Source organism: Hippocampus zosterae, chromosome 3, assembly GCF_025434085.1.
Source record: "Hippocampus zosterae strain Florida chromosome 3, ASM2543408v3, whole genome shotgun sequence".
Classification (NCBI taxonomy): Eukaryota; Metazoa; Chordata; class Actinopteri; order Syngnathiformes; family Syngnathidae; genus Hippocampus; species Hippocampus zosterae.
The window spans coordinates 28,693,669-28,711,262 of NC_067453.1; the positions used below are offsets into that span (position 1 = coordinate 28,693,669).

At 42.8% G+C, this 17,594-nt stretch overlaps 1 protein-coding gene across 3 annotated transcripts in view; it reads right to left on the reverse strand.

The window, feature by feature from the left end:
• The window catches only part of gnao1a (guanine nucleotide binding protein (G protein), alpha activating activity polypeptide O, a), an 87,368-nt gene that overhangs the window by 15,655 nt on the left and 54,119 nt on the right, over positions 1-17,594 (reverse strand). For all 3 annotated transcript variants that reach the window (XM_052062165.1, XM_052062163.1, XM_052062164.1), the window contains exons 4-6: positions 16,336-16,496; positions 4,155-4,283; positions 440-569 (exon numbers count right to left, since the gene is read on the reverse strand). In XM_052062165.1, coding sequence (XP_051918125.1) covers positions 440-569; positions 4,155-4,283; positions 16,336-16,496 — 420 coding nt within the window. The remainder of the gene's footprint in view (positions 1-439; positions 570-4,154; positions 4,284-16,335; positions 16,497-17,594) is intronic.

Consider the following 17,594-nt stretch of genomic DNA (forward strand, 5'->3'; position numbering starts at 1 on the left):
AGGCATCAATCTGCTGGTCGCCATTTTTTTTCCCTGGTTAATGGTCTGTATAACAACTGAGCTTGTGCTGTAATTGGTCTTTTGTTTGGGTAAGTGCTAGGTATAGGTCACTGATAGATGCATTTCAATGTCGTCCTCTTAATGGCAGGACAGATCCCGTCTGTTGGATTAGACTGCAATTGCACTGTTTCATATTCAGTTCGTGTCTGTTTTTTTTTCCCTCACATCCAGTATTTGTGGTCTGATTTGGCTCTGAACATACACTGAAGGTATTTGTGTATTTTTGGGCTTATTCTGCTATGACACATGCAGTATCCGATGTGAGCGTGAACGTGAGTGAAAAAGATGCGACTTGGTCAGTTCAACCATATGGGGTGCAAATCAAGCGTAATTCACACTAAACATTGAGAGAGACACTCAGGAGAGCGTGCGCCCTTACCGTGGTCTCGTCCTCGTGCAACACCTGGTCGTATCCACTGAGTGCGACGCAGAAAATGATGGCAGTGACGTCTTCAAAACAATGGATCCATTTCTTCCTCTCTGACCTCTGGCCTCCGACATCAAACAGCCTGATAGATGAAAACATTTCCATGTTTACAGCTTTTGAAACATCATCGGGCTCAGTTATCGGTCACTTTGCATGACAGCTCGGCTTTAATATAACGTATTCAATCAAATATTGGAGAGCGGAATTTAAAAAAAAATCTTTTTGAATACCAATTTTATTGAAAGCGAGATATGTTTATTATACGGCATTAAAAGTAATTGAGGTCTTCTTCAATGTTCTGAGGGCCTGGTTCAGAATCTCACTTCTGGCTTTACTGGGTGTTTTTATTCATGTTTATTTCCAGATATCGCGACTTGTATGTTAAATTAATTGAAGACTCAACAATGTCTATCAATGTGAATGTGCGTTTGAATGCTTGTCTGTCTATTTGTGCCCAGAAATTGACGAGGCACAACATGCGCCCTGCTCCTGTCCCTTGATTGTTTTGTTACTTCCATTTCATAAAATGAATGGAATGTGTACCTACATGAGCTTGACATTTGTGCCTCCTTTTTTATTTTGTTCCTACCAATAATGCAGTGCAAGCGGAAGCTGAAGCCATTTTTTAAATGTCATGATTTCCACGTATGATAGAGCACGTTGCCGAACAGCTCGGTTGAAGCAGACAAAAACAAGCGAAATGTTCAAGTTTTGCCCCACAAAGCAGCAGCAGGCACTTGCGGCTGAAGAATGAAAGTCATTTTTTTTTTGTAACCAACACCCCTAACTATGTGTGCTACTTGGGGATGCTATGGATCTACCCTACTTGCTGTTATTTTTTTCCTGAGGGGGATAAATGAGATGTCGATTTGAAGTAAGACATTTTTATCGTTTTTTTTTTCCTTTTACTTTTTCAACGGAACTGCACATGCGATTAACTGAGGCAGGGCTTCTTTTGGAAGAAACCTATAACAAAGGTCTTTAGGCTAGCATTCTCTTGTGCCTCTTTTTTTAGATACTGGTTTATTTTTTGTGGTCAGAGAGTCAAGCGGAAATGCCCACTTTAATGTGCATAATCTCGGGGAAAGTAATTCTGATAAAATATAGGGCAGGGGTGTCAAACCCATTTTTGTTCAGCCCACGTTATAATTACAGTTTTCCTTGGAGGACCGTTACGACTGAAACTATATAAAGAAGTCAAGAATAATGTGTTATTCAATTATTGTTTAAGTAACTGTAATGAGGGGTTTGGTTACGAGAAAATGCTGACAATGTGTCACTGATTAATTATATATGAAAATTTCTAATTTTGGTACAGATTTTAGCAAGCATCATGGAAGTTGCCATCTTTGATTTGCTTTCGCAGGCCACTTAAAATGATGTGACGGCCCACATCTGGGCCCGGGCCTTGAGTTTGACACCAGTGGTATAAGGGATGCCTAATCAGAATCAGAATCAGAATCATCTTTATTGGCCAAGTATGTAGAACACACAAGGAATTTGTCTCCGGTATAACACGCTGCACTCGTATCATCGTAAACAACAAAATCATTGAACCATTTTAGAGTATAGCAGTAGTTTTGTAGTACCATTTTGTGGTGCAAGAAGAGTGACTATGTCAGTGACTGTTTAAGGAGTTAATGGCTAGAGGGAAGAAGCTGTTTAAGTGTCTACTGGATTTGGTGCGCATGGATCTGTAGTGTCTGCCTGAGGAGAGTGGCTGGAAAAGGTGGTGGGCAGGGTGCGGGGGATCCAGGAGGATTTTCCGTGCCCTTGTCTTGATTCTTGCAGTGTGCAAGTCCTCAAGAGTGGGTAGGGCGGTGCCAACGATTTTTTCTGCCGTCCTAACTGTCCGTTGAAGTCGGATTTTGTCCTTTTCTCTAAATTGAGAATTTAGGCTATTCTCTCCCTCAAACCACTCTGCCACCTCCTCTTGAGCTATTTAACATCGATTGTAACACTCAAATTCTACTTAAGATATTTCACATTCCTGTCTCGCTTCTGAATCACGAGACAATAATGGAATGTGGGCTGTATAAGGCAGTATGTTACCTGAAGTCTAATTTGGAAAGGATCACTCCCATCTATTTTATGCTTCAAGTCCAGTTGGGAGTGTCCTCCAAGAGAGGAAATGAATGCAACCAGGTTATATATTACATGGAGAGAATGATAGGATGGCTGATGGTCTCCAGATCAGTCTGGTAATACTGAGGCTGCCCGTTCAGTGCCATAGTACCACGTAAAAACGACTGAGCCGAAAGGATTTCGGCATCTCAACAAAACACGCTCAGTGCAGCACTGGCTTGAGTTTATTGCCGAAATATTAAAACTTCGGGTTATAACTGAGCATTTGGAACTGACAACATACATTCGTACAATGTGTGCTATGTTGATGTACAGTTATTGGTCACAACATTAGAAACGGTAGCCTTTAGCCCTTTCAGGGACAGCGGTTACTACAGTGGACAGCTTATCGTCTAATCAGGTTAGGGTTAATAAAGTATATAACAGTTGTATTAAATTCCAAAGATTTAAATCCTCAAATTTGATTTACCGGTACACTGTCAGAGAGGGATGGATTAAACATGAATGGTCTTCAATACGGGTACAGAACTGATGTTTCAAACATTCTAGCTCAGCTCCTTCGTTACCACGACAGGCAAACAAAGTTAAGAACGAATCGAAAGAAGAATCGGCGACAAAGGACAGCGCAGGTGGTGTCCAACCCTCACTGCAAACGATTCCGACTTACTGCCGGCAATGCGAACCAAACTCTGACAATGGTGGCGTAGGGACCGAACAGCCTGTATCAGGGGGTTCGGTACCCCATACTCCCGAAGCACCCCCCTACAGAACTCCCCGTGGGACACGGTCGAACGCCCTCGCCAAATCCATAAAGCACATATAGATTAGTTGGGCGAGTTCCCATGTACCCTCGAGGACCCTGCTGAGGGTGAGACCCCTTTGGCCCCTCCCGTGGGTGGTGAGCCCATGAGAAGGGAGACCCACGTTGCCTCTTCGGGCTGAGCCCGGTCAGGCCCCATGGGTGTCGGCCCGGCCACCAGACGCTCGCCAACGAGCCCCACCTCCAGGCCTGGTTCCAGAGGGGGGCCCCGGTGACCCGCGTCTGGGTCAACTGAGATCCATTCATTTCAGTTATCAGAAGGGGTTTTTGAGCCATGCTTTGTCAGGTCCCTCACCAACCACCTGTTTGCCATGGGTGACCCTGCCAGGGGCATAAAGCCCCTGACAACTTAGCTCCTAAGATCATTGGGACACACAAAACCCTCCCCCACGGTAAGGTGACGGCTCATAGAGGTAGACTCATTTTTATTCCCCAAACGCAAGGAACGTGTGTGCATTTCGTTTGATTGTGCGACATGCGCAGTTGCTGAGTCTGCATCTCTGTTCACACGGATTTTAGGCACACGTGCATGAAATCGGCAAATTGAATTCGAAAACTAAAGTCATCCGTCTTCACTGGCACAGCTCCAGGCTGTAATTCACTCACATCTTGAAGAGCAATCATAATCTTGGATGCTGAATTCATTTTTAGAGACCACAATTACCAAAAAGGCATTTAAAGGTAGTATTGGCAGAGGTGCAGAAAATATGACATTAAGTTGCTGTGTTTGTGAGTCTCTTGGCGATTCAGTTGTACTTATACCTGAAGTGGAGGTTTTTGAAGGTAAAGTGTGTCTCCACAATGCCCGTAGTCTTCACCCGGGTCCTCAAAATGTCCTGCTCTGTTGGCTGGTAGTCGGCAGCACCGATACGATCTAGACTGTCGAGATAGCTGCAAAATAAGGAAGAAACATATTGTTAATTAGCAGTATTCTCCATGGCGGTATTTATCGACTTTAATGTGGATTGAAATAAGAATATAAAATGAGCGATCCAGTACTTTGGAAGTTATCGCAAGAATGAAAATTGCTTTTCCCAAACAAAATAAAATATTCACAGAGGCAATAAGTGAAATCACTTATGTGAACTCTCAAATTCAGGGACCAACAAATATTACATGAGAAGAAGAGAATGAAATCAAACGTCTGAATTACTGCACTTTTGCTACACTTAATCTGTTAAATGATCATGAAATGAGCCTCTCTGTCATTTTCTTGTGATTTAGTTTACAATACAATACAATACAATACATGCTGATTTATATAGCGCTTTCACAACAGCGGCAGCTGTAACAAAGCGCTTTACAAAACAGTTAACATAAAGTAAAATAATAAACACAACACATAACATAAAACACGGACAGTCGTGCAGTCCTAACCACTTTTCCGTCACACGCTTTGTTGTTTGAAGCAGTTTGAGATGAAAGAGGAGAGAATCAAAGTGTCCTTTAACCAGTGGATCAGAGACGTCATGCTCAAAATGTGCACACGTCGGCTACAAGCTAAGTTTCAAAGTCACCAAGAAGCTGTAGCATCCATTGACGAAAAAAGAGATTGGTTCACTTCTCCTGTCCCATGGAAATCCATTTCAATTCCAAGCGGCGACTCACGGTTCCAAATACGCATCGGCGCTCTTCGCCAACGCTCCTCTCTCCTCATCCTCAACTTCAGCGGCATTAGTTTCAAATAAAAATGTTGCAATCACTTCGTACAAAAGAATATTCAAGATATCCATCCATTCATTCATCTATCCATTTTCTGATCAGCTTCTTCTCCCGAGGGTCACAGGGCATGCTCGAGCCTATCCCAGCTGTCTTCGGGAAGCAGGCGGGCTACACACTGAACTGGTTGCCAGCCAATCGCAGGGCAAACAGAAACGAACAACCATAATGGGACAATTTAGATTGTTCCATGAACCTGCCATCCATGTTTTTGGAATGTCGTAGGAAACTGCAATACCCGGAGAAAACCCACACAAGCACGGGGAGGACATGCAAACTCCACAAAGGAAGGCCAGAGCCAGAATCAATCCAGTCGATCACCGGGCCACCCTATTCAAGAAATGGATTTCTTTATATTTTTTGCACGTACAACAAAATGAACAACAAAAATGAAATTTAACCATACCAATATGTGAATACCCATCTATTGAATAATCATAAGATAACTACTGCAGTGATTAATGTTTCATCTAGCAACAATTATTCAGCTGTTGTAAAGTAGATATTGACTCAATTAGTGTGACACGGCCATGATGAAGTGAGAAATCGATCCTGCCATGTATTCCGTACAAACCTTGAGATATTGCACATGTTGAAATAATATGCTGATGTAAATGATGTAATAACATCGGTCTCAAGAAAATCCATCCCATTCTTCCCACAAATTGTCATTGCAGACGGGTGACGTTCTTTGCCACTAAACAATTCAGAAATGTTTACGTTGTCATTGCTCTACAGCTAGCTGACATGCAGTTAAGCAGGACGACTGAAGAGCTGTGACGATGACAAGGAAATATAGCCATCCCCGTCCATTTTGTGTAACAAGTCTATGAACGTATTTATGAAGGACGGCGCGGTTTCAGCAGCGTTAGACGGATGCTGACTTATCTCCCGATGAATGGAAGGACAAGATGGAGAAATGGTGATTCATGCGTGCACACAGACACGCACACACTCACACTTGCACTGACTTTCAGGTCGATTGATTACATGGAGGCAGCCCGGTAGTCCAGTGGTTAGCACGTCAGCTTCACAGTGCAGAGGTACCGGGTTCAATTCCAGCTCCGGCCTCCCTGTGTGGAGTTTGCATGTTCTTCCTGGGCCTGCGTGGGTTTTCTCCGGGTGCTCCGGTTTCCTCCCACATTCCAAAAACATGCGTGGCAGGCTGATTGGACGCTCTAAATTGTCCCTAGGTGTGATTGTGAATGCAAATGGTTGTTCGTCTATGTGTGCCCTGAGATTGGCTGGCAACCGATTCGGGGTGTCCCCCGCCTACTGCCCGGAGACGGCTGGGATGGGCTCCAGCACCCCCCGCGACCCTAGTGAGGATCAAGCGGTACGAAAGATGAATGAATGAATGATTACATGGATAGGAATAATGGTGAGAAATTGTGCACTGGAACATGAAGTTAATATAAGATATTATGGGAGAAAGCCATAAAGCTAATCTTCTTTTGAGACAGGATGGTGATTTCATTTTGAACCACTGCTGCTTCATGTTCGTAATTAACAGCAGACTGTTTTCGTTATCTCCTAAGATAGCTGGAAAGATGAAGGACTATCCGATGTTTGGGACCAAGACAAAAAAAAACATGTGGCATGACAGACACTAAAAATAATACCTGATGCTTTTCAACTCAGCTCTTTGTCATGTTTGAAGATCAAAATAACTAGAAACAAACAGCCATTGTTTTGTCAGGCAGCAATTTTGCATCTCCATCGTGATCTGCACAATTTATTCACCACGACGAAGCAATACAATAAATGATGCTGGCTGGAACAGCTCGGTCAACAATTACTTAAAAAAAAAAAAGGAGTTATTTGTATATTGCATGCCACTGTGTGTCAAGTGTGGATAAAATGTGCTGTTTGAAGTTGCATTTGTATATTCGCCAACATTATTTGTGTAGCAAGATGCTGCACAGTGCTCAAGCAGATTTTAAATTATGACTTTTTGCGTGGGAGGACAGTGTGATATGTCCTCCGAAGGTGTCACACATGGCATTGGAATTTCAATCAACAGGCAACCAGATGAAATGGATAGCTGTGAAGTAATTATGATGTATTTGTGTGTGTGTGTGTGTGTGTGTGTGTGTCAAAAAGTTATCTGAACAGGTGTCAACATCATCCTCAGAAATGTATGTTCCCGAACACACAAAACTAATCTGCTGTTTTCAACAGGCTTGCATTTCTGTTTGTGAGTATGGAGGCAGTTTTAAGAACTCGTCATCTAATGGGATCGTCGAGCATGAGGGAGGCACATCTAATGGAGATGCACGTCAGAGCCATCCATCCAAGCCGGGGAGCTGAAGCCGAACACTGCTGACTGAGCGGGATGACTACACTCCGGATTGCTAGCCAGTCAATCACAGGGCAGACATTGAGACAGAGAAGCATTTTCACACCCGCATTCATACTTGAGGTCACTGAGCAGGTATTGGCACTCTGCGTTCAAGTCAGATGCGTGAATCACAGCACGACACAGTGACTAAGTTAGTGTTGATATATTGAAAAGCAACAAGGGTGGGGTGTTGGTGACATGATGCATTATTTACAGCAGAGTAGTCAAATAAATTTTTTTGTGGCGGGTAACTTTATGTTTATAGATTGGTTGAGAGGGAATGATGAGAGTGAAACCAAAGAAATGCTTCATCGTCTCATCGTATCTGACCCGTACACGACACGTTGATGCACGACTATTCTTTTAAAATGAAAAGCCAAGGACAAGAGTTTGTTCCAATTATTGTTGACTATACTGTCGAAATGTTTTCTGAAAATATTTCAAAATCTGAACATTATGATTTCGTGTTATATGACAATTTAGCAAGGATTAGAGAAATTGACGCATGATTTCCTTTCGTGGGTCTTGAATTTGACATCTGTGATTTACAGTATTCCAGTAATTCATTTATTCATTCATCTTCCGAGCCGCTTGATCCTCACTAGGGTCGCGGGGGGTGCTGGAGCCTATCCCAGCTGTCTTCGGGCAGTAGGCGGGGGACACCCCAAATTGGTTGCCAGCCAATTGCAGGGCACACAGAAACGAACAACCATCCACGCTCACATTCACACCTAGGGACAATTTAGAGTGTCCAATCAGCCTGCCACGCATGTCTTCGGAATGTGGGAGGAAACCGGAGCACCCGGAGAAAACCCACGCAGGAACGGGGAGAACATGCAAACTCCACACAGGGAGGCTGGAGCTGGAATCGAACCCGGTACCTCTGCACTGTGAAGCCGACATGCTAGCCACTGGACTACCAGGCCGCCTCCTCCACACTTTAGTTGAAAAATGTTCTGAGTAGGACTGTGATTGTATAATATTTTTTTACAAATCGATTATTCTATAGATTATCTGATTATTGAATAATCAGATAACATTTTATTGTACATTATTATCAAAGAATCATTGCTGTTTATTTGGTAAAAAAGAGATCTCGGTCATTCACACTGAAAACTAATCCAGGTTGTTGCAGGTGAATTAAGTTACATGCCGTGCATGGCCAAGCCTTTTAACGTAACTAACGCAGTGAGAAGTTTCTCATTTATCAAACAGATATTGTGCGCTCGTGGAATAATGAAAGAAAAGAAAAAGCCTTCAGAAGAACCAAATTATTAATTTGCATCAATCTCCGATGAAGGGTTCTATAGATACATTTGAATTGACTTCACAATTTTTTTTTCCACTCTCCCTGCCCAGCGTTTTTCCTTTCTGAATTCTGATTGTAATTTCCCCATTGCGGGACAAATAAAGGATATCTTAATCTTAAAATAAATTGCTGTATCAGTTTAAAGTGAACTGTGATTAAAGCCTGCAAGAATAGCCACATCGTGCTGGGCTGTACTGCAACGGCCATTCCATTTACAAATGTCGCAAGACTTCACATTGTCATCTCAAGGGATTGAGTCAAATGGGTAAATTAATTAGTTTTTTTTCTGTGGAAGAGTGGTTCAGGAAGCATGAGAAATCAGTTCCACACATTGATCGAAACCTTAACCCCGCTGAGAGGGATGTGGGAGATTATATGCACAAGGGTGTGACCCGCCATCATCTGTTCAACAACAATGAATGCATTAACGGAGCACTGGAGGGGTGGGAGGATAATAAGTAGGATGGATATGGTTCTCAAAATGTTTTGATGGCGTAAATAATGAGTCGAATACATTTCATGAGTCAAATTCAAATGTAAAAGGACGACTGTTAGTTAAAGAAGACACGTCACCTTTAAAAGATCCTGCGGTCTCCATCTTTATTTCACACCATCGACGCTATATCGAGAAAGGATGCCATACGCGCACATACGCATACGTGCATTGTGGTAAATAGGTCAACATGCGACCATTTCAGAAAGGGGCAAAGGAGGCCTCAGGCAGAGCTCTTAGAATACAACGTTGTGCTCTCGACAGTGTCACATCACATACATTACGCATATAGACTATGCACACCTTTGGGAATTTAAAACAGAACTTTCCAATTCCTTAGCCTTTTTCGTCATCGCAAACATTGTTGAAAGCACGTGACGACAGAAGTTCACCTATCTGTTGTGAGATATGAGTCACACAGAGACTCCACAGGCCAGAACACAACAGGAATCTGCCATCAATCTTTAATGTGACATTTAGCACACACGAATGCCGTTTCCGCGTTTCCCCATCAAGCCAAGTATTTCAGGTCTATTTTCGGACTATTGATTATTTATCGCTGTACTGCTTCAAGTGTTGTTTTCTAGGCCTCTCGATATTCTCCATAGTCGCTGTCATTAGGCATTGATCGGTGGTGTCAAACATACGGCTGGCGGGCCGGAACTGGCCCCCATAGAGGTTCGATCGGGCTTGCAGGATAAATTTAAAGTGAAAAAAAATGCATAAAAGACACGGAAAAAATATTTTAATAAGGTGAAGTTCATGTAGTATCCGCTAGGGGACACAATGTTTTGATTAGAGCAGAGAAGAAGACAACAGCAGTCTCAGTCTATCATCGAGACTGACTTAACACAGCAGACGCTATCAAGAACATGTAAATACTTTGTTCTTTACACATTTAATAGCACTCTCCTTAGTTTGAAAGGTGTAGGCAGGGATTCCATTTAGATTTTATTTACGTGTGTAAATAGTTGAAAAATTCCTTTCTTTGTAAATCTCGTTTAATCTTAAAGTGCATGACTATATTTTTCAATACCAATTACTTGTTAAAGTTTTGTGCCATTGTACAACCAGCGGGATCATTTGCAATGCATATACACTGTATATGTGAATGAAAAAAGTAAATTGCACATTTGTCCGGGGATATCTAAGGTGTTATATGTTCAGGATAAGTTCAAGAAGAAGTTCAAGATATGCTCATTCCATTTTACTAATGTTCTTGTGCTTCTTTAGACCAAAACAACGGAAAGACAGATTATTTTGGTTATTTATAGCAGAGCGTCGTATAATTTTAATGGTCTGGCCCACTTGACATCAACCGAGGCCGTATGTGGCCCACAATGTGAAATGAGTTTGACAACCCTGTCATAGATTCTAGTTTTTTGGGGGGTTTTTTTTGGTGTTCTTTAGTACTTTGCCTTTTGCAATCGCTTTTGTTGATGCTTTGTTTCTCCTGGGTCCTTGCGACCAGCAATTTCTGTTTGGACATTGTCAGTGCGCTTTTATGTAAATAAATATTTCTGTTATCGCACATTGTCTGAGCCTACATTTCTGGAATCCCAAAATATTATTCAATTTGGTCTGCAATCTGACATTGACTACATCAGACACAGCCTTTGATATCAAGTGTAGTTTTAGCTGCTTTTTCCATTTCTTCCAATCTTTTGCATCACTTCTTACGTCCATCCATCCATCCATCCATCATCTACCGCTTATCCGGGGCCGGGGGTCTTACGTGCGCTTCCCTATTCCGTGGAATTTTTTTTCTCCATTTTATGTGGCTCTCACACTTTGGTATAACTTCTCGATTCTTGTTGATTGATTTTGTCCAGTGTCTGTCTTTCGAGAGCTATAGTTTGATCTGTTCATTTATTCATGTTCCTTGAACGTCAACGATCTGGCAGACTAGAGCCTGCTGGACCTTCTTGGGCCACAAGGTGGCCTCCAAGAGCATCTCAGAAAGATACCCTCAAACTTCACCAATGGAAGGATGCATATTGAAGATTGATGGCATGACATCTGGAATGGAGAGAAGCAGGGTGAAAGCTTACCACAGCAGGAAGTGGAACTAGCCAGGCTTCTCTTAGAGACTGGTATTGGTATTTCTCAGCTACTTGAAACTGCCCATCCATCATTTTCCACAGTGCTACTCCTGTTTACAGTCACGGGGAGCGGGAGCCCATTTCTCTGACTTTAGGCAAATGACTGATCCCTGCCCAATTACAGGGCACATGTAGAGAAAGACAGTAATTCACACTCACACCGTGACTGAGTGGGTATTGACCCATGCTGCCTGCACCAACGCTAGCCAGGTATACCGCTACACCCTCACTGACTCCATTTAAAACGGGATAGTCAATTATTACATTGTTGTCAACATGTCATTTTTTTCCATATGAGCTAACCTGCAAATGAAGGAGTCACTGGGACATGAGGCATTATTTTGTGCTGTACCCGTTGCACAGTTAAGATCAAGGGATTGGGCTCTCTTTGCAAATTGTAACAAATAAATCATAACGACTACAAATAATCTGCCATATAATGGCCCAAGTAAGAAATATTGTAAGAACAAAACTTGTTTATTTTACTGCTTAAGGTTCTTTGGCTGGATTATTTTTTTTTTCCAGTAATGGTTACACAATCATAAGCTAGCCAAAGTCTAAATAAACACCACCCACTTTGTTATAAGGCAGGAGAACCCTGCTCTTGAGCTCAGCCAAAGAGCACAGACAGTTCATGAACTCGGCTGATGTCTCTTATGTTTTCCCCTACTCTCGACTGATACAATAACATTTCTGACACTGTGATGATGTTCACGCTTTTTCCCCACAGAGATCAAAAGTCATTCCCTGATATAACCAGTCAAGACTGTCAGTCATCCAATTAAAACGGCAAGTACGCTATATGCTGCATCAGTCACATTATGGTTGCAATCTTCCGTTTACCGTGCTCTGCCCATGGCACCATAGAAGAAATCCTCCATCGTTCTCAGTCCATTTTTTCTTCACGTCACTGTATGTCATTTCACAGGATGTATGGTGCACAGTTGAACGAGGATTACATGCACAAACACGGCACTTAACGTGAAAGGCTTGCCCTCCCCCGCTTCATTTGTTGTTTTTTCTCCTGCTGTCTCCATCTCCACCCACGCGCAGGCACTCAGCAGAAATCATCCCCGGTACTGGTAATGGTAATTGTGTGCAGTGATAGCTTGTGGATGATCAGATTGAGAAAATTATAAATAATGAGCAGCGTGTGTTTGAGTGCACACTGCCCTTGCTTGTCATTTGGGATACCTTGCATTTGTAATAGATTGTATTCAAAAATCATCCATCCATCCACCCATCTTCTACCACTTATCCGGGGCCGGGTCGCAGGGGCAACAGCTTTAGCAGGGAAGCCCAGACTTCCCTCTCCCTAGCTACTTCTTCCAGCTCTCCCCGGGGGATCCCGAGTCGTTCCCAGGCCAGCTGGGTGACATAGTCTCTCCAGCGTGTCCTGGGTCTTCCTCGGAGTCTCCTCCCGGTGGGACATGCCCGGAACACCTCACCAGGGAGGCGTTCAGGAGGCATCCGAATCAGATGCCCAAGCCACCTCATCTGGCTCCTCTCGATGTGGAGGAGAAGCGGCTCGACTCTGAGCCCCTCCCGGATGACCGAGCTCCTCACCTTATCTCTAAGGGAGAGCCCGGACACCCTGCGGAGAAAACTCATTTCGGCCGATTGTATCCGGGATTCAAAAATCAAATAATGATTATTATTTTTTTCAATTAATTCTAGTATTTATTTATGTATTTATTTTGGGTACTGATCATTTAAAAAAACTTTTTTGTCTTCAGGTTGCTGCGGCGCACTATGGATATCTGTGATGGATCCACACAACATTACTAGGACAAGAGAGAGCAATAAGTTTCTTCCCATGAAAGAAGCAGATGTATCATCTGTGTGCTTTGGAACTGGCTTGGAGGTGTGGTAACAGAATTGGAACAGGTGACTGCACACTGCAAAGTTTGGTTAAAGCTCATTGCAACAAAAGGCACAGCACAACAAACTTAATCCAGCGTCTAAAACAAAGGCCTCCAGCTGAGTGTGGGAAATGGCAAGCTTTATGAGGGAAGACTCCGGCAACCAACAAACTCCCACTTAAAAGCAGCTTACTGTGGAGAAGTCATTTACCCAATGCAGCGTGAATGATATGAAAGGGGCGAGGTGGAGAGTGATCACTGACTGAAGCGGTTGCTTTGTACATTGCTACAGAAATGGTAAACCAAATCTAGATTGGAAAAGACCGCAGGTATGTGCTAAGTGTGCGTGTGAGAATATTAGCAGAGAATTTGAGGGCGTGTCATTTTATTCTGCAACGCCCAGAATGGAGTCCAGACGAACCATGCAGCCAGACGTGCACGAGATGTCACATTTTATCAGCAACGACTGGGCTTTACAAAGTCTTTAGCGCCAAACACCGTACTTTCCGGAGAATCGCAAAGGTGACTTCATTGCTCAGGGGTTGAAGACCTCTCTGGGTTCCTGGAACCTGTTTGGTCCTCGTCTAATAGGCTTGAGTGAAAGAGTGGACGACTCTAGTGCTTTGGAAACAAACTGCACAACATGATTGGTAAATCAACAATAAGTCAAAATAGTGAGGTGAAAATGTGTTTACCCCCTATCTGATTTCTTTTTTATTATTATTTTTGTACGTTTGTTGTCATGATGTGTTTTTTGGACTTTTACATTATTTTGAATACATTTAGTTTTGATTCATGTTTTGTTGCGTTTCCCTCTCTTGTTTTCCATCTGTGCTCATCAACCTGGTCCCTTGTGTCTACCAGTCAGCTCCTTCAGCCGCTCGGGTCTTGTCGAGGTGTTCCTCGCTGTCTCGTTAGTTTGATTGTATATAGTTCCCTGGTTACTTTCAGTCTTTGTCGATGTAGACCAGGAAGTATTTTGATGTTAATAATGTCCTAATTGTGATGTCTGACCTCTAATTAAATGGAAAACGATGTTCATGGTTCTTGCATAGTTTGAGTTATTGGAATTTGCAAGAAGGTAGATGCTGCTTTTACTTTTAGCTGGAAAAAAAGAAGAGCTGTGTGAGGCACAGTCATCGCTTGACCTGTCCTCTCATCAGTTAATAGTCCCCAACCAGACAGGGCTCACGCCACAAAATGACAGGGTGATTCCTCAAAAGAGAAGGCCATAACCCATGTCCTAGGGTCTGATAAGAAAAGCCGACACGTTGCGCTTACTTGGCAAGACCAGTAAATCAGTAAATAAGGCAATCAATCTACTATACGACTTTAGCTAATATAATGTCAGTGGAATGGTGAGTCACTGTCTTCTCCACTAAAACTGTTCTCCTATTGTTCAAAACCAGTCTTTTGCTGCCTAAGATGACAATGAGTTTACTAAAGCAATAAAAGCATACAGTGACCCTGAAAAGGATGAACTCGTGGACATGACCTCTCTGACCTAAGGTTGCAGACAACCTACATTGCCCCAGACAAAGAGGGACGAGTAAAAACAAGACCTACAGTATCAATGAAATACCGGTACTGTCTTTCTTCACTGACAAACTCTTACCCCAGCCTGGTCTAGTTGCGCAGGTGGAAAAAGAAGAGATAAGGCCTAAGTTAGGCCCCAAATGAAAAAAAAAATGTCGCAGAAAAAATAAAGACTGAGCTACAACCTATTTCAGGGTTTTTTCTGCGTTCAAAATTGCGTGGGAGCCGCCTCCAGCTAATTTTGTGCTGTCCCCAGCCAGACTGATTGATATTGCTCAACAGAGAGTAAAGCTTCAGCTGTGCTGAGCGAAGGATTGATGTCCCTCTACGGCAACTTTGTATTTTAACTGCAGTTGCAGTGTTTGACCACTACGGAGGCGCTCTATCAACAGCGCTGCACAGGAAATATCTGAAGCAATGGTTCATGTCCTCGTTCTCTGAGCTCCGGTACACCTCTATGTGCCACCCTACAACACACCGCAAACTTGGAATGCACGATAAATATCGGAACGGAATGACGTCAATAAATCTAATAACATTAAAAAAAATCTGACAGCCAAGGGAGACAGCTGTGCTGTCAAGAAAGGAAAAATACAAACCTTTTGTCAGAGGAGCCAAGGGCTCAAACACTGCGATCTGATTTCACCAGTGACGTTTTGGATGCTTAGTAATTAATCTTGTAGCATCAACGACTTTTGGAGGCTACTAAACCACTTGCCACATATAATTTAGACTTCTGCGCTGCGGTTATCTTCTAAAACAGGAGTTGTCATGCTTCTGCATACCCTGACAGAAAAAAAATAAGGACACGAGCCTCACTTCTGATTTATGGCCGAGTGACGTTAGCCCTGTTAGCTTTGCTGGATCGCGTCAAGTCATGAACTGCCGTGCTTACTTCTGCGTTTAATCTCTTGACTTTTTTTTATTAAATGCACTTTTTCAGCTTGCATTACTGGGCGAATGCACTTTGTGAATCCCTAACCAACAGTTTGTGGATTCTGAGAAGAGGCCTTTATTATGCAAGTTTTAATAAACAAACGCTTCAACATTTTAATAGTCACATTTAAAGTATGTTTCTTGTAAAAGAAAAAGGGTCAGTTGAAATTACAGAATACGTGCATGTCATGGCGCATGGTCAGGAAGGCACCACCTCTGCCTCAATTGGAGCCAGGAACAACCCTGTATCTCCTATTGACAGAGGCGGGCCATGAATCTCCTTTTTCAAGGCTTTAACTTGGCCAAGAAGAAAAACTCATTCTGTGAGATGGAGAATACGGGTGAATGAAAAAATTCTGATATTTGAAAACGTCAAATAGCCGCCAAGAGGAGCTTTGCAGCAGCAGATTGTGCAAGGAAAACGCTGGAATACAAATAAGCATTCAAGGGCGTGCACGTATAGTCACACACACACACACACAGACACGCACGCACACACAGACCGGTTTATGTGTTTTGTGGGGACCACCTTTTACTCACACACGCACGCACACACACACACACACAGACACGCACGCACACACACAGACCGGTTTATGTGTTTTGTGGGGACCACTTTTTACACACACACACACACAGACGTACTACTGCGCTGAGTCGTTGAGCTGGTACTCCCGAGCCCGGCTGAAACATTCCTGGATACCCGAGTCAGACCAGAGACGCATCATGGAGGAGAGCAGTTCGCTGGAGTAAGGCTCTGTGTCCTCCATACGACTAACTACATCACACACCATCTTGGCATCCGCCTAAAAGGAGACAAAAGAGGGGAAAATAATGTCATGTAAAAGTCTCTCAAAGTGCTCCAGCATTAATAAACATCAATTTCATCAAAATGTATTAAGTGGTCTAAAACAGACGTCCGATATCTTTGACAGAGAAGATCAACTATGGTGATTAGAATGAGTGTGAATGTCGAGTATTGAAAATGAGCAACCATTTTCTCATTCCAAAGACATGCATCTTGAATTTCAAAGTTGTATATTGCCAACCGATGACAATGTGAGTATGATAGGGTTGTTTATCTAGTCAGTTCTGTATGTCCCCTGATAACCGATCTTGCCCAACGTCCCAACTTAGTCAGCAGGGCTGGGATCCTGCTTACCCATGACCGTAACAAACAAGTGGTGTCAAACGGTTGGGGAGATGGAGAAATGAGCCGACCTAAACAGAAATGTCACAAAAGTATGAACTACTGAAAAGTATTCATACTGAAATAGCAACAGGCCTGTTGGATTGAACACACAGCTGATATACAGTACATGTGGGGAAGTTGTGACCTTATTGGAAACACCAGTTCATTGTAACTTCTGCCATCTATTATAAGAGCATTGAGTCATTTTGCCCGTCACTATCCTGTATGTAACTGGAATAGAGTGATGAGAAGGAAGAGGGAAGATGCTCAATAATCTTGATTTATGTAATCATCAAAGTCAAATTCAATTCAAATTCAATACACGGCATTAAAATGAACTCAGAGATGAAAAAAAAACAAAACATTTTGTCTGCCAATACAAAGAAAAATGCCACCAAACTGAAAGGAGAGCTTTTATCATGCAGAAACAGAATGGACCGAGACACACTACCAAAAGAACAAATGGGATGTTCTTCTTCCTGCTCCTTTGCCAACATGTTTGTATGCCATTTGTTTGTAAAGATTACATTTTTTTACACAAATGGAGTGAATCTGGATTGCGTCCCATGGAAAATCTAAGGATCTCTCGTGGCACGTGGGATTGCCAAGGCCCTCTGTTCTGTTTAAAGGTAAAGTGGACCCTTGCAATTACCAGGGAATACGGACCAGGCCAGCCAGCAAATATAAAAAAATCTGAGTACAAATATAGCCG